This window comes from Mesoplodon bidens, assembly GCF_964165515.1.
Source record: "Mesoplodon bidens genome assembly, chromosome: 3".
NCBI classification, from domain to species: domain Eukaryota; kingdom Metazoa; phylum Chordata; class Mammalia; order Artiodactyla; family Ziphiidae; genus Mesoplodon; species Mesoplodon bidens.
Window position 1 is genome coordinate 31,599,098 of NC_138178.1, and position 22,192 is coordinate 31,621,289.

The window sequence follows — 22,192 nt, forward strand, 5'->3', positions numbered from 1 at the left end:
GGCTAAGGCATTTATTAAAATATCTGAATAAGTATTGTAATAAGAGTAACTAGCTTGCTTATTTTGTTTTTAATGTTTGTAAAAGCCATATAAAGGTTTTAAAATTATGTAGATGTAGTGGATAAGTATTTTTAGTTTTCAGAAATAACTTTTCAGTGAAGATAGTTTTTTTTCTTAACTAACCCCCCCCACCATTATAATAGATTCAACTTGTTACTCAATAATAATTTCTTTGAAAATGTCATTGAAAAGGTTTTTTTTGTTTCTCTGTTCTGCCAACCAGAGTCACCCTGACCTATGTGTTTTTTCCATAGTTCTGGTTCCTGTTTGCTTGTTCACATCTGGACAGACTGATCTCTCATGGCTCTCACTGAAAAGTGGGAAAGAACATTCCCAGAAGCCTCTAGAAACCTTTATTCACGCTCTTTGTGCAGATACAGATCACACACTGTGAACCCATCACTGGAAGGGTGATGGAAAGTAAGTCCAACTTGGGGACTTTACCTGAGGCCTCATCCGTGTGTGGAGAGGGACTAAGCACTGGTATCTAACAAAGTCAGGATTCTATTAGGGAGAAAATGGTGAATAGAGGCTAGGAGGCTATCAATAGAATCTACTATACATCATATTTTGCATACATTGCTACCAAATTTTATTCTGCTTATGAGATAATTTTATTGTTAACTTATGAATTAAATTCACAAAGTGAACTTTATAAAACAGATTACGTATTGTCATTCAGCTCAATGTTTATTTCCCTGAAACTCCCTCTTTGACCCATGGGTTATTTAGAAGCATGTTGCTTAATTTACAAGTTTTTGGAGATTTTCCTGTTATCGGTTATCGATTTCTAGTTTGATTCAGTTATGATCACAAAGCATATTTACATGGTCTTTTTATTTTTATTTTTTATTTTATTTTTTTGGCTGCGCCACATGGCTTGTAGGATCTTAGTTCCCTGACCAGAGATTGAACCCAGGTCCCTTGCAGTGGAAGTGCAGAGTCCTAACCACTGGATCACCAGGGAATTCCCTGGTCTTACTTGTTTTAAATGTTAATGCTACTTACATTTAATGTAATTATTGATATGTTAGGATGTAAGTCTGTCATTTTATTGTTTTTTCCTGTTTCCCCTTAACTGTCTTCAAGTGGGTTATTTGGACATTCTTCAATATTCCATTCTGAATGATCTATATTTATGAGTATATCTCTTTGTTTAATATTTTCAATGGTAACTCTAGGGATTACAATATACATATGACGTTTATTACAGTCTACTAGTATTAGCATTTATCTCTTCAGGTGGAATGTTGAAACTTAACCACCATTTAAGTCCCTTTATCCCCGTCCCCCCATGATATAGTTATCTTAAATATTACCTCTACAAGCATTGAGAATGTCAGATAATGCTATAATTTTTTATTGTAACTTCGAAATGACAAGTATAACTAGATGTTATACCTGTCTTCCATAACCACAAGCTCAGCATGTGCACACTACTCATCACTCAACATCTAATCATCCATGAATTTAAGACCAACCACTTTCCCATACATTGTGCATTCCATACATACCTCTGTGATCCCTGAAATTCATCTGATACTTGTTTCTCTTTGGGAGTCTGACCAAAAACCTGATATGCCTCTAACTAAGCACAATTTCTGAGATCTATATTCCTTTCCCTTTCCTTTCCTTTTCAACTTATTCATGTTGTTTTATAAGTACATTTAGTTCATGAAGTAGTTTTCCCAACTGGACCATAAATTTCAGGGCAGTGGGTTTCTATTCATTTTGTATATTCCTCTAGGACCTGTTGTGGTGTCCTAGTACTTGACAGATAACTACAAATTCACTGCCCTTTCCATGTTTACTGATTTAAAAAAAAATTCCTCTATCTATGCATCCACTAGATCAGGCACCAAATTTTCCACAGAACTTCTTGTTCATACATCTAGCACTAGCACCCAAAATACTGGCCCATAAGGAACTTGAGCTGTTTCAGAAGAGCAAAAATTCTGAGGTAAAAACTCCTTAAACAGTTTGCTCTAAAAAACTCTCTATAACATCCTTAGGAATCACTTTGTCCCAGATTTGTAGCCATGCACAGCTGTCAGGTGTCCTCTGTGCATCCATTCTTACACACACACATACACACACACAGAGTACTCAATTACCCCATTTTAGAACAGGAATAATTTATTTCTATGAATATGATTTTAATAATATTCCATAAGTACTTAGTAATCAAAGGTTTCTCCAAATCAGGAAAAAAACCAAAGTAATTAGCAAATATTTTATGTGTGTGTATATATATATACACACATATATAATTTTTAAAAATCTCTTTCTGTGATTAGATTTAACTTTTAAGTGATGGAAGCAGTGAAGAACTCAATGCCAAAGCACATTTTGATAAGGCTTTTTCAGGGCAATTAATTTAGTTTCTTGAGAATATAAGTCACACTTGCTCCAATTCCACCAGGACTCCACCACAGTCTTTAGGATGGAGAAAAATCACTGGTTTTCCATGTGCTCCTATTTTGGCCTCTTCACTTAGAATACGAATCTTCTTTTCTTTCAAATCCATCACAGCTGCATTTATATTATCCACCTTGAGAAAAGGAAATAAATAAGAACACATTTGAGATCATAAAAATACCAAATTATATCGTAAGGCTTAGAAGAAACTGCGAGCTCTCTGCCTTTGGGCAGAACCATCCTTAAACCATCACAAAAATAAGCTTAATACTTCTAGAGAAGGAAAAGAAGTTGCTAAATTTTCCTAGGTAAGCAAGCACAATGCTTAAGAGTTTTCACCATTAGTAAACATTTCTCCTTACAAGCTAAATAATGTATGCTACACTTCATAGCATGTTCGTCTAGCAGTACTATTGACGATACTGCATAAATTGTTTTTCCTAAGAGCCTTGGGTTCTTCATTTATAAGAGGGACATGAGGCCTGCCATATAAATGGCCAAGAGATTAAAATAACAGATAAGAAGCTTTGAGCACATTTTATAGAAGGTACTCAGCAAATATGAGTGCTTCCCTGATCTCCAAACCTCTCACCTGACAAACTGTCTGGTTATTACTTTTGAGATTAGAACTTCATATACATGAAAATCACTATTAAACTGTCACCAAAATGTTTTTCTCCATTCTAAAAAAATCCAAACATTTATAATTTTGCAAGCCTCTTCTAAAACATTTCTATTTTCTTCATACTTATTAGCAGTCTAGGAAAGGAGCAAATCTGTCTCTAAATACCTGATGGAAGAGTAATTATCCTGTGTCTTGGAAAATCAGCCTCCTAGACTTGGAACCCAGTAAGTGGATAGAAAGGGATAATAAGAATCCCTGCATTCCTAGGCAGTCATACATCACCCTGGAGTTTAATGATCTAACAGCATTACAAACAATAATAAAAAAAAATCCAGAGAGAATAACACCCATGTACCCAAATATAGATTTAACAAATGTTCGTATTTATACAATCTTACTTTCAAAGAGCCCAGGATTACATACTGGATTCTAAAACTGGTCAAACCACTGATAAGGATACTAAATGTTACTATAAATAAACTATAATTTCTTCAGAGTACATTCTACTTGTACATTCCTGACAATGTTTCTTTTTAAACCTGATAGCTATTTCAAAGTCATGCCCAGACTATGATGGTCATTTCATGCTATTTTGAAATAGCTGGTCTAGTCTCATCTTTCTCAGAACAGTAGGATTCCTGATAGCTTCCCTTTTTGTATCTGCATATAAAGAATTTCATTCTACTGAATTTGACTTCTTTTTCCATTTTCCCAAAGTTAGCCTAAATTCAGTCTTTCCATTTAAAGATAATTTTAAAATTATACAGTACATGAAAATTTAAACATACAGGTAGAGCTAAGAACCCCTTGACTACCACTAATAATACTTCCTGCTCCAGAGGTAACTACTGTCCTCAGTTTGATGTATGCTCTTCCAAATCTTAAAATATATTTATAATCCTTACATATGTATGAAGTAGTAAAGAATCTGGTTTTGTCTACGAGGGATCTGGCCTTGACTTCTGGGAGATAATTTTTGTAACCTTGATAGGAGTGTCTTTGCCCTTGACTTGTGGGAGATAACATATAACCTGATAGGAGTGTCTCTGTTTAGGGTAGAAGCTGACCAATCTGGATCTTCAAGTAGAGCTGGCCATCATAGTCTTAGGGTAGGGGCTGGCCATGCCAGAAACCATGTGATTTAAGGTAGGAGCTGTGGGTCACATGATATCAGCAGATCTGGAGACTGAGTTGAACCATGTGGGCAATCAATCAATCGACCATGCCTAAGTAGTAAAGCCCCAAGAAAAACTCAACATTTCAGTTTGTGTGAGCTTCCCTGGTTGGCAATACTTAATGCATACTGTCACACATCAATGCCAGAATGGTCACGTGTCCTGAGGAAAATGAGAGCTTTGCATTTAGAGCCCTCCCAGATGCTGCCCTCTGTGTTTCTTCCTTTGGCTGTTTTGGTCTGTATCATTTCTCTGTAATAAACCATAAGAATGAGCGTTAATAGCTTTCGGGGAGCTCTGTGAGCATTTCTAGAGCGTTATTGAGCATGAGGGTGGTTTTGGAAAACCCTACATTTGCAGATGATGTCGAGTAAGGGCGGTCTTCTGGAGGACCATGTGTCCTCTAAACTTGATAGCTGGCTCTGAACTTTGCAGTCTGACTAACTAACATGTATATCAATTAAAGTGTATATATACACACACACACACATACATTGTGTGTGTGTGCATGTGTGTACAGGGGTACATAATGCTTTCTGTATGCATTATTTGTATTTGCTTTTTTATGTAATATATCTTAGCAATTTTTTCATGTCAGTACATATAGGTCAACAACTTTTAACCTACTACATAGTGTCCTAACTAATTACTTTATAGAAATACGAAAGGTGACCTAATCATTCCCTTACTAATAAACATTTAGGTTATAAGAAGGGAAGTCTGGACTCTTCTTAATGGTTAGACGATAACTTGTCCTTCTCTAGTGTTGCCTATTGAACAAAAGAGTTTGGTGACAGGTCATGAACAAGATTCCACTGGCACTTGAAGGTATATGCACATAGCAGGGACTGGTGAAGATAGACAAAAATATGTTAAAGCAATATTAAAAGATATGGAAGACAGATTCAGATATTCTAGCAAAACTGAGCTAAAGAAAGAGAGACCAGATGGAGTGACAACAGCAATATTTGAATAGATAACTGATAATTTTCCATAATTGAAGAAAGACTTGAGTCCTCAAACTAAAAGTGCACCTGAGAATAAAGCAGGACAAATAAAGATAAACCAATACCTATACATATAATAGAGAAACTGAATAACATCAGTGATACAGAGAATATCTTAAGAGCTCTCAGGGAAAAACAACAACTCCCTACAATTGAACTGAACAAATTCTTACTAGTAGGAACAGAGACCAGAAGATACAGGAGTAATGTCAAAGTACTGAGGTAAAATTATGTCAATCTAGAATTTTAAACTAGCTAAGTTATCATTCAAGACCCCTGCTTACACACACACACACACACACACACACACACACACACAACTAAATGACAACAAAAAGGCTCAAAGGACATATACCAACCAGCAGCAATGTGTGCCCATTATTGGGATTTTAATTCAAACACACTATAAAAAGTTATAGAAGAACAAATCTGAATACCTACTAGGTATTTCATGATATTAGAGGATTACCATTAATTTTGTTTTAGATGCCATTATGATTTTGTATAAATACATAAAAAATGCAATAAACACATACACACAACTAAAATATTTATGGATGAAATTACATGAGGTCTAGAAATGTCTTCACATTAACATAAGAAGAGGGAAGTGTGATAATGTGATGGAGGGAGTATATATGGAATAAGATTATCCATGAATTGATAACTGTTGAAATTGGGTTTAGGTACATGAGAGTTCATTATATGACTGTCATTTTTTGTGTTTGAAGTTTTCTGTAAGTTAAAAGAATTAAGGCTAACTACTAAACAAATCGAACTAGAATTTGTAATCTCTAAAATAGCAGAGGAAGAAAGAATTAAAAAAAAAGTTTCTCAATTCAATAGAAGGCAAAAAGGAGAAAAGAAATAAAAACCAAAAAAAGTTAAAAAGTTCAAGTACATTAGTAGTTATTATAAATGGAGACAGGTTAAATTTATGAATTATAAAATGAGATTATACGAATATAAAAATTTTAAAATATATTTGTTGATTGAGAGAGATATACTTAAACAACAAAAAAAAATTTAGCTATATGCTCCTTTTTAGAATATAAATATCTTCTAGGAATAGACCTAAAGAAAACCACAGGGCTTCCCTGGTGGTGCAGTGGTTGAGAGTTCGCCTGCGGATGCAGGGGACGCGGGTTTGTGCCCCGGTCCGGGAGGATCCCGCATGCCGCGGGGCGGCTGGGTCTGTGGGCCATGGCCGCTGAGCCTGCGCATCCAGAGCCTGTGCTCCGCAACGGGAGAGGCCACAGCAGTGAGAGGCCCGTTTACCACAAAAAACAAACAAACAAACAAAAAAAACCCCATAGTCAATAATAACCCATCTAAAAAAATCTGCTTTTATAGTCCTTTGTACAATTACAATTGTGTATCACATAGCTCTGTAAGACCTTAAATGTCATTGGTGAATATCTGGGCTATTCATTTCAACTTCTTATCAGTTTTGGGGGGTATGGTAGGGTGGGGACAGGCAGCAGCGGGTATTGTATCTGTGTCTGGGAATTTATTTTGATTTTCTCCTGTAATTTGGAAATAAAGAGTGACAGTACTCCAAATAAAAAAAGTTTGGATTGTCACAGTCAGAATTCAGAACCTTCAGGTAAATCTTATACTCTCTTTGGTCCTCAGCTGCCTCATCTGAAAATGGCAATGCAATCTTGTTTGTTGAAAGACAAGAAGTTGGACTAAATAATATATTTTTAAAAACCTTAAGGTATGTAATTCACAGTGACCAATAATGTGCTACTTTTAATGGTGCATATTTTGATTAATCTTAAAAATATAGGCTTTTTGTTTTATATAAAATTGTAATAGTGCTTATTGATACCAATAATGAATGAATTTAATCTTCAAACTGATATAAATCCATGGAAGTTAAAATTAAAAGTCTGAATAAAATATTTCTGTTTCAACTGTCTTTTCCCAAAAAACAAAAAACTAAGTGAATTAGGCAAACCTAACACTGTTCTCACTTTGTATCGTGTTCAGAAGGTTCCTGTGTAGTCTTGGGGACTTTCAGAAGGGCACACATTAGCTTCCATACTTGCTATGTGGTCTGGTGTTGGCTATATAGAAAGTTTCCCAAATGCTGCTCTGAAATTTTCACCAGTTGATAATAAAACATTAAAAAAACTAAATATCTTAACTGACAGAACTCTTTTATTCCAAGAGGATTTCTCCTTTTTCTTCTCCTCTGTTTTTTCTTGGTAATAAAATGCCCTTTCTTTTCCAAAATGATGTTAGCAAGAGACAGAATTTTTAAAATTTTTCCTTATTGAATAACAGAGAAAGTTAAAAAACCTGATCAAACTGCCCACTTCTTTTGTTCTCTGGAAATGTTATCATTCTACAAAAGCCCCACGTCTGGGAACCCGTGATACACAGATCACTTGTAGAGCTTAGCAATTCCCTAGGGTTTACTGTAAAGCCAAAATGAGAATGGAGTTTTTCAAAAAGTAGAATTTTCTCTCTTCTTCATTGAAGAACAGACATTACCCAGCATGCAGGAAATAAGTTACCTTGCTAGTCTCTCACCTTAAATTTTTTTTCTTTCATAATCTAACATCCTTTGTGTATTTGTACCACCATCTCCGACACTGGGGAGCTATGCCCGCTCACCTGATACGCCTCCCCCGTAACCAGTCCTTACCCTGCTGCTGCCCCTGCCGCAGCAACGCTCGCTTCACCCCACGTGTCCTCCCCCTACCCCATCTGGTTGCTTCCTCACCCCACCTAAGCTCCCATTCGTTGGGCCTGGCCCCCTGCATCAGGGCCTCCCACCCCACTCCCCGTACTCAAGTCCTCGCCACCTTGCTTGGGTCCCCCCCTCCTACACAGAGTGGCCCCAACGTGCGTACACCTTCCTCACCCTGCTCAGGCCCTGACTGCCCAGAGCGGCCACCCCATGCAAGGACATCCGCAAGCCCGCTTGGCTTCACCTCCCCATGAGTCATTGTCTCCCCCGGCATTGACACACTCCACACACAGCTCAGGCCCCGCCTCCCCACGCCAGGTGCCCCCTGCACGTGCGTGCACACGCGCACACGTTCTGCTCAGGCTCTCACACCCTCTGCTCCCAACATGCTTGGGACTCCACTCCCTGCATCGGGCTGGCCCCCGGCACTGCTGCCCTGCTCACTCTGACGCCCCAAGCCTGGCGGAATCCTCTGCTCAGACCCAGACACCCTGCACGGGAGGCTCCCTACGCGGGTGTACCCTACTCGGCCTCCAGCTTTCCCACAGCAGGCAGCTCTGCTCGCGGGGGCGCCTCATCCCACGTGGCCCCGCACCCCGCTCTGGGCTCCCCCGCTCTCCCCAGCAGCGTGCACTAGTGTTTGGCTCTGCTCTACCTAAAGTCTCCAGGATGGCACGAAGGGAAGGGAAGAAGGGGAAGGGGCCACGACTGTCTTTTTATTTTTTAATTTTTTTGCGGTACGCGGGCCTCTCACTGTTGTGGTCTTTCCCGTTGCGGAGCACAGGCTCCGGACCCACAGGCTCAGCGGCCATGGCTCACGGGCCCAGCCGCTCTGCGGCATGTGGGATCTTCCCGGACCGGGGCACGAACCCGTGTCCCCTGCATCGGCAGGCAGACTCCCAACCACTGCGCCACCAGGGAAGCTGTGTTTTTAGTAGTATTTATTTTCCCTTTTGTTTTGGCAGCTAGAAGGAAATATCTGACAGAACGAGTGGGTACACTAATCTTACCTTGAGTTTTCTCTTGATTCATTTTCCTCTTTGTTCTAACTTGCACTGTTACTTAGGTTTATCCTTTGGTGTCTCATAGGCTGTATTTTGGCCAGTCACCTCTAATCCTCTGTGGGAAGTGCAGGGCACACTTAAAAACGTGCAGCAGCGGGCAATGCTGAGAGGACCGGGACTTTTTTGTTTAGCTACACATCCCGGCACCTAATGCAGTGAAAGTCACAGTGACTCTGAAAATGCTTAACGACCAGGAACATAAAAGACAAAGACACCAACCAAACAGAACAGAAGGGACCTTATCCGGGGGCAGAGTCCTGGAGGACCCCCGCTGTACTGCGTAGTAAGCCTTCAGTTGCTGAATTGTGCGTGTGTGGTGGGGGGAGATGTCTGAGGGGTCTCAGAGAAGGGTCCTTCTGGAAGGAGGATGTTACTCAGAAGGTTTAGAGCAGCAGCTATTTACCGACCAGCATGGAAGCACTTGAATATTTTTAAACAGTACTAATTTGTTGAATAAGTGAATATTTTCAGTGGCCTTTAAGGTTTTCACTGTGACATACCTTGCTGTCTAAGTTATTTAGTGAAAGCAGGGGTAGTTCTATTCGATACCAGAAACTTCTCCTCAGGGAGAGGCCTGTGGAAGGTCAGAAGCACACATGCACGTCAGCACAGCTGTGCCAGACAATTGAGGCTGCTCGGTCCGCACGTCAGCAAGAAAAAGACGGAACAAGATGACCTCCAAACTTCCTCTAGGGAAAGCCAAACACACGTGTATTTATCACCTTCCACCTTTCAAGTACCCCTCTCGAGTCTCCTTCTATTCACAAAGGCTAGACAGGTTGCCTCCTCTTGCAGAGGGAATGCTCCTGGTTCCCATTTCTGGCTATTTGAAAATAAAATCGTTCTAGAGCTTCTAGAAGTTTCACACACATTCCTTCTGTTTAGAACACATCACTACATGGATGGCTGTAGCACTTGTAAGACACGGCCATAGCTTCTCGGCTTCTCCTCTCCCCCTGCATCTGGGCAGCCTCAAGGACTTGTTTATGACCAACAGACAGCGGAAGTGCTGCTGTGGGACTTCCGAGGCCAGGATGGAAATGCCACACAGTCCCACCTGGCCTTCTTGGACAGTCACTCTGGCCGGTAAGGAGTCAGCAAGTCCACTGCCTGGTACGAAGTCCAACTGTCCTGAGAAGCGCCCTCAGCTTGTGGGGCTGCAGGGATCACACACGTGCTCTGCTGGGAGGCCCAGCTGCACACCCGGCGCCCAGCCAGCAGCAGCCGCCAGCACGCGTGTGGGACACCCAGCCCGGCGGAGCCTCACTTCCATGTTTGACCGCAGCCGCAGGACAGACCCCAAGCAAGAACTGCCCAGCAGAACCCTCCCCCAAACTCCCAACCCACAAACTCCCGAGCAAGATACAATAGTTGTCATCACACCCCAAAGTGTAGGGATAATGTATTATGTGGCCACAGAAACGGGAACGACCAAAAAATATTTTCTGACGAGTTCTATCACCTTTGTACTTCCAGTGGGAGACAATTTCAGACTTAGGTTGTATTAGCAGGAGAGACTAGGTTACACTATGGTAAAATAATTAACTCTGAAATCTCTGCAGGTTCATTCAACAAAAATGTTTTTCCTGTTCAAGGATCGGTGAGGAATTCTGCTCTCTCTGGTGAGTTAGGGAACCAAGCCCCTGCGTGTGGTAACAACTTCATTTCACAGGTTTCCACAGCAGGTGACAATGATTCTCAAATGACTCCACCTTAAAGCATATCTTCATTCAGAAAAAAGTGTCACGCTATCCCTGCAATACCACTTTTAAAATTTACCAACTAGCATAAACTGGTGGCCTCCAGTACCCACTTTCCATTTCCTCCTTTGAATTATACCAGGCCCCAGGTTTTAGCAGGGCATGTAAGTGCCTGACTACAGACTACACGTGAGGTCGAGTGTGCCATGTGACCAAACCAACGACAGGAACAGGAGTGATGTGTTTGGTTTCTAGATCACCCCCTGAAGATACCTGCCCTGTATTCTCTCTCTGCCTTTGGTGAGGCCTGGAGCTACCCTGTAAGCCATATGTTACTGACAGCAGAACTGTGCCATCAGCCTGGGACAGCTCATATTAGACTGACAATAGAAAAATAAAATCTACCCAGTCAAGACGTTTTATTTTTTACAGAGAGACTAATAATGGGGTGTGTGGCATACTAACGCAGCAGCTAACTAACCACTCTTAACAAATTCTCCTATCATCTACCTTCATTTTATACTGACAAACATTTTCATTTCCCCCCTTTAATCTGGACTTTTGAATTCACTTTTACATTACTCAACTTCCACTATTTTTTACTTAACTGAACTTCTAACTCACAGTGGCTTCCTTTGAAGGCCTGAGTTCTCTGATGTAGAACACAGACAGTATAGTGTGGGAGAGAGATGAGTGCGTTGAAGGGCTGATGATCCTGCTTCTCATCCTGCAGAGTCTTAGACAAGCCCTCAAGGTCACTGAAATAAAGACCTGCAGCCAAAATTAACCTCCTAAAAAAGGGATAAAGGTTCAATATTATGCCTTGTTTAGCTCCTTTGTCTACTATCTTATGGCTTCCCCACCTGAAATTTTAAACTCAGCTAATCCAATGAAGGCAATCTGGTGCCATGGCTAACAGTGCAGATCCTGGAATCAGAACAAACCTGGGTTTGAACCCCACCTTTGCCATGTCCTACATATGTGACTGCAGGCAAGTTAACTATTCTAACTACTCGCCTGTCAAATGGGGTTAATATAGCACTCAAGGGTAGCTACGAGAATTAAATAAGGCACGTCTATTATTTCGTAGCCTGCCAGAGGACACAATGCTGGTAGTTATGATAACCCGATGCCTTTCTATGTGCTTTCCTTCTGCCTAGAATACGTTCCTCCCCTTGTCCACCTGGGGATTCCTTCACATTCACTGTAACTCATGCCCTGCTATACCTTACCACCTCCTTGGCCTGCCAGGAGCAATCAATCCTTCCTTCATTGCACAACTAAGAAGACACATTAATTCTGCTTATACCAGTGCGCTGTAAGCAGCTGTCCCTCCTGACCGCGGGCATGGCCATGCCTTTCTTACTCACTGCTGAATCCAAGCCCTCAGTGGAGTACACTCGGTAGGTTCTCAAATATATTTGCAATGTAAACTGAATAAATCCTTGGGTTCATGCTGGAACCAAACCCCCTCTCTCTCCTGGATTGGGAATGAGGCCTAACTATGAATTATGTCATTCCTTCTATCAAGAGACTTGTCCTACCAAAATAATTTAAATTGAAGCATAATTGGTAATGCTGATACTCCAAAAGCAGTTATCTGAACATGAACATCTACAGATAAAGGCTCTCTAATCAGAATGTTCTTGTCTAACACTTCATGTTGTTTTTCAGGAATTGTTAGCAGATGCAACTGAGAAGATCTGAGAAATCACAGTCAGTAATTGAAAATGTATTGCCTTTGTAATAAGGAACAAGTTATTAGAATTTTAAAGATAGAAAATAATTATAATACTTAGCATGTATATGGAAATTCTTACTTTATAAAGTCTTGTCACTTGTTTCTTCTAATTGCCTTGTGACAGCGAAAGCAGTGTGTTCCTATCGCATGGAAGGTTGTATGTGGTCAATAAATACTACAGCAAAGACGCAAATCTGTTTTGGCCAACTTCAGTGGCCTTTGTATAGTTAAACCCAGACTTCAATAAAAAATATTTTCATTATTATTTGCACTTTTCTAGAGGGAAAGAGAATATATCTATAGATCCATCCTTGAAGAGAACCAATTTTACCATTTCCCTGAAAGAACTTAATGGAAGTTTCTGATGACAGCGGCAATATGTAGCCTTCAAAAGTAAAAGACATTTTAAAAGAGAAATTTACAATACCAAGGATTAAAACAATTAAAATACCTCAATGCAGATGTGATGCATTCCTCCAGCCTTGTTTTTCTGCAGAAAACCTGCAATTGGACTGTCATTTCCCAGTGGATGAAGCAGCTCCATCTTGGTATTTCCCAGGTTGACAAAAACAACGGATACTCCATGCTCAGGAAGAGGGACTGTCTCACCTACCTGGGCCCCGAGAACGTTCTTATAAAATGCCTTGGCCTTTTCCAAGTCTGGCACTGCTACTGCGACATGATTGAGTCGACCGAGGTTCCATACAGGACCAGCCACTTGATGCGAGGACAGGGACATGGAAAAAGGTCTTACTGTTGGAACTGGAGTTTGAAGTCTGGGAAAAAGCCCTGAAAAATGGAGCAGGCATTGAGATCCTTCTTCTGAGAATTGATGCCCTTCTAAAATTAATTTTTGAAAAAACAAAATATACTCATATATGTAAAAATTATTTACATGCCTTTTCTTTTTAATTACTGAAATTAAATCAGAGTACATAAATGAAAAAACTTACGTCAGAATTACTCACTCCACTCTGAAATAACTGTCTGGAATTTAAAAAGCTAATTCTGAGCTTTCTAAATTCAGGACAAAGGATGACATTTTTCATAATAATTTATATTTACCAATAACACTTAAAGGATAGCTGCATATCATTACGGATTATTTGCTATTCTCTGCATTTTTTAAAGGGTAAGTTTGAATGTCATAGTGAAACGACATACATTTAATGATGAGAGCAAGCAATTTTCTTCTCTACCTACAACCAATTTTTTGTCTTACGTTCTGCAGTAAGTTCATTGAAGTTAGAACTATAAATACCTTTTTTTTTTTTTTTTTTTTTTGGCGATACGCGGGCCTCTCACTGTTGTGGCCCCTCCCGTTGTGGAGCACAGGCTCCGGACGCGCAGGCTCAGCGGCCATGGCTCACGGGCCCAGCCGCTCCGCGGCATGTGGGATCTTCCCGGACCGGGACACGAACCCGTGTCCCCTGCATCGGCAGGCAGACTCTCAACCGCTGCGCCACCAGGGAAGCCCCTAAATACCTTTTAATGTGTACTTTATTTGGATGATTACCAACGAAGGAAAATATCTCATTATTGGGGGAAAAACAAGCAAAGATCAAGAGGGTACTTAAACTTACGAGAGTTTCCTCTGAGCGATTTTTTAAATGTTCTTATAATTCTGAAGGAGTAGAAGCAGAACTGCTTCTAATGGGAAGAAACCTTTCATCTGGAAAATGAAGCAGCCTGCAATGTGTTCTCCCCATGTACTACTATTTCTTCAGTCCCCAAAATACTGGACTTTAAGAGCCAGATTCTCCCCAGAATGAAAACTATATACATGTACGAGGTCTAAATATAATCCTGCAAAACTACATCACTCAATAAAAAAGTATGAAACAGCAAATTGAAGAATACGTATTTTAAACAAAGGGTTATTAGCTCTTAATGAAATAACACTTTAAACAGTACCTAGTATTACAGAGCTTCTGCTAACATAAAATTAATTCCCCTTTACTAACATTTTTGATACCAGGGAAATTAAAGTGGCACTATTTGATCTGATTTAAGACCATATACCTTGTCGGGAAGGCAGTCTCCTCAGCCACAGGGGGCCTGGAATGCTTCCTCACCAAGAGATAAAGAGCCCACAGCCTGAGTGGCTCTTATCACCTTGTGGGGACTCTCCCTCTTTCAGAATCAATACATGCTCCTTTGTCTCTGCTTAAAGCATGAGTGTCACAAGGCCAGCTCCACTGTCACACCTGTCCTCCACAGGGAGGGGACAGGGTTCCTTGGACTGTGGCAAAGGGGAGCGTGTACAGGCAAATTGTCCTGCTCTGGCCACTGGGAGAGGCCCGCTGGCTGGGGGGACTGACACCCAATACTGAGGTCATCCAGCTCTGTCTCTTCTCTACGCACTGTCCCACCCGGTCTTGTGTTCTCCTTGGTGACTCCAGTCCTTTGGACTCATTGTGTCATCATGAAATTGTGTACTCCAAACCAGTACACACATACATAAATGTACCACTGAAATCAAATTTTATAAAAAGAATACCTAATCCTTACTAGATGTGATGTGCTCTAATATTTTCTGTTCTATTGTATTTTATTTTAGCTTTTTAAAAAATACTGGTACTACCCACTAAATATCTACCTTGCTGGTTTGTTGTGAAATTTAGATACTTGATGTAAAAAATGTAATACTACAGTGCAAGACATCTGTAACAAGTGTACAGTCAATTCAGCCATCCTTATTGTTAATGACACACAGCCACTGTTTGCTGGTTGAGTGGCATGCAGGGTTCTGTGGAGACCAAGAAACCATCTGAAGGGCACAGTGCTACCAACCAACAAAACCATCAGTCAGACTGCTCTTCCCTTCCTTCCTTGCATCTCTACTATGTGTGCAATTTGCAATGCAAGTTCAATATAGAACATATCTGTATTAAAAAAAAAACTGGAGATACAGTCGACGAGCTGTAGAGTAATACATACACTAGTGTTGTTTGCTCTGTGAAGCTTTAAGAGTATGTCAAACAGTGAGTCTGGGTATTTCTGAATTCTCCTTACCAGTGATAACTTTACAAGAGATGGGGCAGCGGGAGGTTCTCTGGCAGGCATTCTATCACCAGCAATGGCACGTATGGCAATGTCAAGGAGTAAATTACAATACGTCCAAGTGAAGGTGAAGCTTTATATCCTATGCCAGTTTGCTTTAGGGACATTCCAAAAACTCTGGCACTGAAAAGGAAGCCCAAGCAACTCATGCTATTAGAAGCCTCACTACAGTCCTTCTCCATAACTTCCCTATCATTTGGAAATGAGAGGAGGGAACAGTTGACAAGAATGACTGATACATTTTTCCTTTTAACAGAACACAAAATCTTCTTTGTGTGTAGGAAAATAGAAAGATAATAACATCTTTATATAATGTAAAAATCAAGATTTTATGGCCATGTTTTAGTTGATCTTATTTCTAGAAGTGTAAACTAGTTTGTGAAAGGAAACATCACTTTATTGGTTTTATTTGGTCCCTAAAGCATATATTCTAGGAATAGGACAAAAATAAATATGGTGATACTGGTGAGAATTCAATAATTCCACTTCTTTAAAATGAAGGGTAGGGGACTTCCCTGGTGGCGCAGTGGTTAAGAATCCACCTGCCAATGCAGGGGACACGGGTTTGAGCCCTGGTCCGGGAAGACCCCACATGCCATGGAGCAACTAAGCCCGTACACCACAGCCACTGAGCCTGCGCTCTAGAGCCCGCGAGCCACAACTGCCGAAGCCCGAGGCCTAGAGCCCGTGCTCCACAACAGGAGAAGCCACTGTGATGAGAAGCCCGCGCACCACAATGAAGAGTAGCACCCCCCCACACCGCAACTAGAGAAAGCCCGTGCGCATCAACGAAGACCCAACACAGCCAAAAATAAATAAATAAATTATAAAAAGAAGGGTAAAGGATTTAAAAATGGCCAAAAAGCACATTAAGACATTCAACATCATTCGCCATTAGTGAAAAGCAAATTAAAACAACAATTAGATATTACTTTACACACACATAAAAAAGTGTTAATGAGGAGTCTATGAGTGAAATGTGAAATCCTACAGACGAAGCAAATTGGGGTAAGAAACAGAATAAAGGGGTTACAGTGATATAGATTCTTATACTTTAAAAATTGTGTTGCTGAAGAATTTGTTGTGAACTGAACTTTAAAAAAATATTAGTTTCTCCTTTGACTTTTGCCAACTTTTAAAAGATATTTTTATTTCAGATTGCACCCCAACTATAGGAATCCACAGCTTTTAGTTTTAGGCTTCTCTCAGAAAGTACAATAGAACTACATTACTTTGAATTCCATAATGTGTAATTCGTGACTATTCCAAAAAGGATTACTTCCCATGAATAAACTACAATGTATACATATGTGTGAATAAAGGTATGAGATACATAAAAATAGGAGTGTTAAAAAAAACAAACAACAGGATTGTAAAGATGAACAACTGACTTTCACTCACGTCAGGAATCTGATGTACAAGAAATGGATATGTTACCAAATCTGGTATGTAGATTAACTCTAATTTCAAATTTTTCAATATTGTTTCTTGCTAAATACTTTTAGTGCCTTGACTTAAAAATAACATTGCATTCCTTTCCATTCAGATTGTTTTTATTTCAGACCAGGCTTTCTCGACATCGACTCCAAGTAAGAAAGGTTTAGCTGCAAGGGTCTATACTCAAACACATTAAGGGTACTTACTATTTAAAGAAACTATATGTTAAATTTGTAGATAAAGTGTCATAGAATGTGAATAATCATTTGAAATAAGGTTTTCTTAACAGAAATATTGAGATATTATATTGAGATATAATTTATATACTATAAAGTTTACCCATTTGAAGTGTCCAATTCTGTTTTTTGTATATTTGCAAAGTTGTACAGACTTCACATAATCTAATTTTAGAACATGTAATAAGTGTTTTTTTAAAATTAATTAATTAATTTATTTATCGCTGCATGGGGTCTTCCTTGCTGCACGTGGGCTTCTCTAGTTGCAGCGGGCGGGGGTTGCGCGGGCTTCTCATTGCGGAGGCTTCTCTTGTTGCGGAGTATGGGCTCTAGGTGCACGGGCTTCAGTAGCTGTGGCTCACGGACTCTAGAGCGCAGGCTCAGTAGTTGTGGCGCACGGGCTTAGCTGCTCCGCGGCATGTGGGATCTTCCCAGACCAGGACTCAAACCCGCGTCCCCTACGTCTGCAGGCGGATTCTTAACCACTGCACCGCCAGGGAGGCCCCTGTAATAAGTTTTTAAGTTTGAATTTTTGCACATCTGGTTTGAGGAGACAGACATACTTAGAAAGTCGTTCATTACAAGTGCCTTCAAGTTAGTTTGGTAAGAAACCCATTCATTTTCAGCATTCAACCAGAGGCACCATACACATATTTTCACCCTGTTTAAAACTATGATTAGGAATAATTTTTTACTCATTGCAGTTAGTAAATAGACAACAGTTCTGTTACCCCACTTCCATGTGACTCCATCATAGATCTATCCTCACAGTCATGTAACTTGGCCACTCTTGTCTTTAACAGGTTCAGCTTCCATTTTCAAAACTAATTTTTTTCACAAAGCCAATCCTTTGCAAGCCAAACTGAAATGAATTGTGTGTGTTTAACCTGATTTTGTTTTCTGAGCTTCTCCTGTTTTTCTGCTAGTTTCATGTTCCTTAAAAGTGGGGTCATAACATAGAATTACCATTTGACCCAGCAACCCACCTCTGGATATATACCCAAAAGAACTGAGAGCAGGAATTTGAAGAGGTATTTATATACCCATTTCCTAAGTGTATATTCACAAAAGCCAAAAGGTGGAAATAACCCGTATTCATCAATAGATGAAAAGATAACTAAAATGTGGTCTACACATACAATGGAATATTAGCCAACCTTAAAAAGGAATGAAGTTTTGACATATAACAACATGGTTGAACCTTGAAAACATTAAGCTAAGGGAAACAAGCCAGTCACAAAAGGATACACACTGTATATAAATTGTATACACATTCCACCTATAACAGGCACCTAGGGTAGTCACACTCAGAGAGAGAAAGTAGAATAGTGGTTACCAGGGGCTAGGGTTTGGGATAATGGGAGAGTTATTGTTGAATGGGTACAGAGAGGTTCAACTTGGAATAATGAAAAAGTTCTGGAGATGATGATGGTTGCACAGTATGAAGGTACTTAATGCCACTGACCTGTATACCTAAATATGGTTAAAACTGTAAATTTTAAGTTAGATATATTCAACCACAATGAAATAAAAAATGGAGTCATCTAAGGTTCAAGACTCTAAAATAGGATAGATCAAAGCCAGCCTTCGGAATACACTATTTTCATTTTGCTTTCCCTTTATGCAAAGATGTGCATATAAGTTACAAAAGAAACATGCATCTTTATTAGTATTCAGTTCTTGCAATAAATATATGACTTGGAAGTTATATTCCCTTCCCCTTAATTTCCCCCCAACAACTACTGAATAAAAATATTTCTAAAAATACATATATAAAAATGCCTCTTCTCTAATATTCAAATTATTATTTATATGTTCACCTTCAGGTTTTGTGTGTAAGTATCATATAAGAGGTAGCACGCTTTATGGTTAAGAATGTGGGCTCTTGTGCTAGACTGCTCTGGTTCAAATCTTGACGCTACCATTGGTGTGTACCTTGGGCTAGTTACTTACCCTCTCTGTGCCTTTGTTTCTCATATAGGAAGATAATACCTACCTCATAATATTGTCATGAGACTAAAACGAATATTACATACAAAAGGTTTAGAAAAGTGCCCCGCACAAAGTACATTATAAATTCCAAGGATTATCATTACTGTCACTTTTAGAAAGGTTACATCAATAACTAGCTTATAAATGTAAGCATCTCTGACTTCTAATGCATTTTATGTTTTTAAAGGAAAAAGTTGACAGTGCACCTACCCTATACACAGTACTGCGCTTAGGTTCAAACTCTTATTTAATAACTAAAGATTGTTTATATTTGGAGAATGTTTCGGCACACATAGTGCTCCTGTAGTCACTGTTTCATTTCATCAATCCACAACTTACTACTTTTTATGACAAGGAGATTACTCTTCTTTCACTCTTGAAAATCTACTCATGTGGACTCTGATTTTAGAACATTGTTGACAGTATTTCAGTATTTAGTGACTACTGACATCCTCATGGAATAATGCTGCTGGAAGCTATTATAAGCATAGTATTCTTTTCACTTTTTGACACAGGAATACTGATTTACAATTTTTCCAAGTTGAAATCAGTTGCTTTAGCAACCCTCTAATTCGCCCACACTGCTCATGACTGTTGTTTCATCTTGGGAACTCTCTTTAATATCTTATAGAACCTATTACCCCCAATGCAGATATGGCCCAGTCTCTAGGCATTCTCCATACTGCTGGGATCTTTCATCGGTGTAGGACAGATCCCATGGCATAACATCTTGCTGATCTGACCTCTCCCAATAAAGACGCACAGGTTTATTTTGTCATTACTTTTATGCAACAACGCTACCACACAATCTTGCCTATGCAAACTGTGATCACAAATTCTGAAGCAGGAGTGTATCATGGGGTGGCCCAGCTCTGCCTATTAGTCTCAATGGCCATAAATTACAGAGAATAGTAATAGTTCAGTGAGTACTTCAGATTTTTCCCACTTAGAGAAAAAAAATAGACCTGATTAATTTCCTTGCAGGTCACACTGAGTGGCAAAGCTGGGCCTTAAGCCTAGGTCTGTCTGACAACAATTTGATGTTGTGCAACCATGATATTTAATTTTCTCATCCCTCTGACATTCTTTACCATTCTTTGAAAGTTCTCAGTTTTTAATATCTTCAGTGTATGTTCTATGAGCAATGTCTATTTTCTAAGAGACAGCTTTCTAAGAGATGAGATGACTGTTTTATGAGTTCTTTTGAAAAGGGCTATTGCAACGGTATGTGAGCTCAGATGCTGCCTTGTATATTACCAAGGAGAGCAAAGAGAGGCCAGGAGGGCATGTTATTATCAAAACTTGAGTATCACCTATTAATTAGAGATTAATTTTTAATAAGTTGTGCTCAGCCTATTGTTATATTTTTTCCTGTATACATATCACCTCTTTAAATGGATCCACAGCTGAGACAGCTACAACTATTATGGCACATTTTGTGTGGTTCTCATCACTTAGCCCCGGTGACTTGCAATGATAGATGCATAAGACATTTTGTGCCTGGTAAGAAAGACTACAGAGATCAGTAAATAAAGAACTTGTTCAGTTTGAGACGGGACTTCGAAGGACGACTTGAACTGTCAGTTTGAATAGGTGGAACATACAGCACTTTCTAGGAGAGAAACCTAACATTATTGAAAGTTCATCCCCTTAAACACTTTCTTAAGGTGCTCAGCTGAAGGATTTGTCACGAACGTTCAGGAGAACTCTGAGACGTCACCACTCGGCACTTCTTTCCTAACAGGGAACTTCAGATTAAGGGAAATAGTTGCCCCCCTGATGAAGGATGAAGAAAAGAAAAAGAGAAAGAGGAGAAAGTAGATGGACTGGGGTGACAGAAAACTTGAGGCTTCTTTTTTTTAATGGTGGTGTAGAGAACTCAAGGCACCTTCCAATCAGTCTACTGCTTTCTTCCCTGATTTTATACAAAATAAGGAATATCTTAGGCCATGTGGTTAAAAACGCTCCTTCCGTATTCTTTACACAACTGACCTTCCAGAGTTCTCAGCAGGATGCTGGCGGAGCCCAGAGTTCAGCCTGCGTTTTCACAGGACTTGTCCTTCCTCTGGTTTCTCCCCCGTCTCTCACGGGGCGCGGTAAACACAACCTCACTGTCCCTCTGCCATTTACTGCATTTGCTTCTGGTCCAGCCTTGCTGCCCCTAAGCCGGGTGCCCTAGCCTCCGGGGCCACTCAGAGAAGTGGTGACTGTGACACGCAAACACACAAGGAAAACCCCACGCTAACCCAGTCGTCCCTGGAAGGCTGGCTCTCTCTGTCTAAAGGTGCTGACAGCCGCCAAGGAACGCATCTCGAGGGCAGAGCGCAGCAGACCAAGGAGCGCTGGCCACGGCGCGGCCTCCTCTGGCCCTGACGTCCCGTCCCGCACCCCGCCCCTTGGACAGCCCCAAGCCCGGAGTATTCACCTACGGCGCTCGCAGCAGCCGCCTTCAGCACACGCGCCATCTTGGTAAGCGTTAGCTCATTCCCGACGTACACATGCGTCGGAAGGGCGAAGGCGCGGCGGGGGGCGGGACAAGAGCCCGAAGGGGCGGGACAGACAAGACTAGGGGGCGGGGCGAGATCCTGGGGGCGGGGCAGACGAGGCTAGGGGAAGTGACAAGTGGTGCTGCGTTTCCGTGGGTGTTGGGAGCGGGTCCTCTCTTTTACTACACAACGTATTGAAGTCACCGAGTGCATCTAAAGCAGAAACTTAAAAGGAGGACGCGACACCTCCTGTGGGCTCCTCAGAAATACAAAACAAAAAGTTTGGAGAAAGTTCATCGAGCTGACCAACGGCGATTTTCGGTTTCCCGCCCCGCCCCCCCCGAGCCCTCCCCGAGCCCCCCCCGAGCCCCCCGCCAAGGCCACCCCCGCACCCCTTGGTGAAAGTTCTCGGGCTGCTATTGGCTGTGGCTGGGGGTGGATCCGGAACCTGTTCGCCGCGGAACCTTCGGCTAGCGGCTGCAGTTGG

General features: G+C 40.7%; 1 protein-coding gene across 6 annotated transcripts; it reads right to left on the reverse strand.

The window, feature by feature from the left end:
• Positions 1-2,195: 2,195 nt before the first annotated feature.
• Positions 2,196-21,727, reverse strand: MCEE (methylmalonyl-CoA epimerase). 6 transcript variants are annotated; one of them, XM_081228920.1, is made up of 5 exons: positions 21,649-21,667; positions 21,212-21,426; positions 17,331-17,732; positions 12,943-13,280; positions 2,196-2,611 (listed from the first exon to the last, which is right to left on the reverse strand). In XM_081228920.1, exons 3-5 carry the CDS (start codon positions 17,332-17,334, stop codon positions 2,459-2,461), a joined length of 495 nt encoding a protein of 164 aa, XP_081085046.1. In that variant the 5' UTR covers positions 17,335-17,732; positions 21,212-21,426; positions 21,649-21,667; the 3' UTR covers positions 2,196-2,458. The 6 variants fall into 6 exon arrangements, with proteins under 6 accessions (XP_081085046.1, XP_081085044.1, XP_081085045.1 ...); XM_081228918.1 differs by lacking the exon at positions 21,212-21,426 and having other exon boundaries at positions 21,645-21,701; XM_081228919.1 differs by lacking the exon at positions 21,212-21,426 and having other exon boundaries at positions 21,649-21,700.
• Positions 21,728-22,192: the final 465 nt, after the last annotated feature.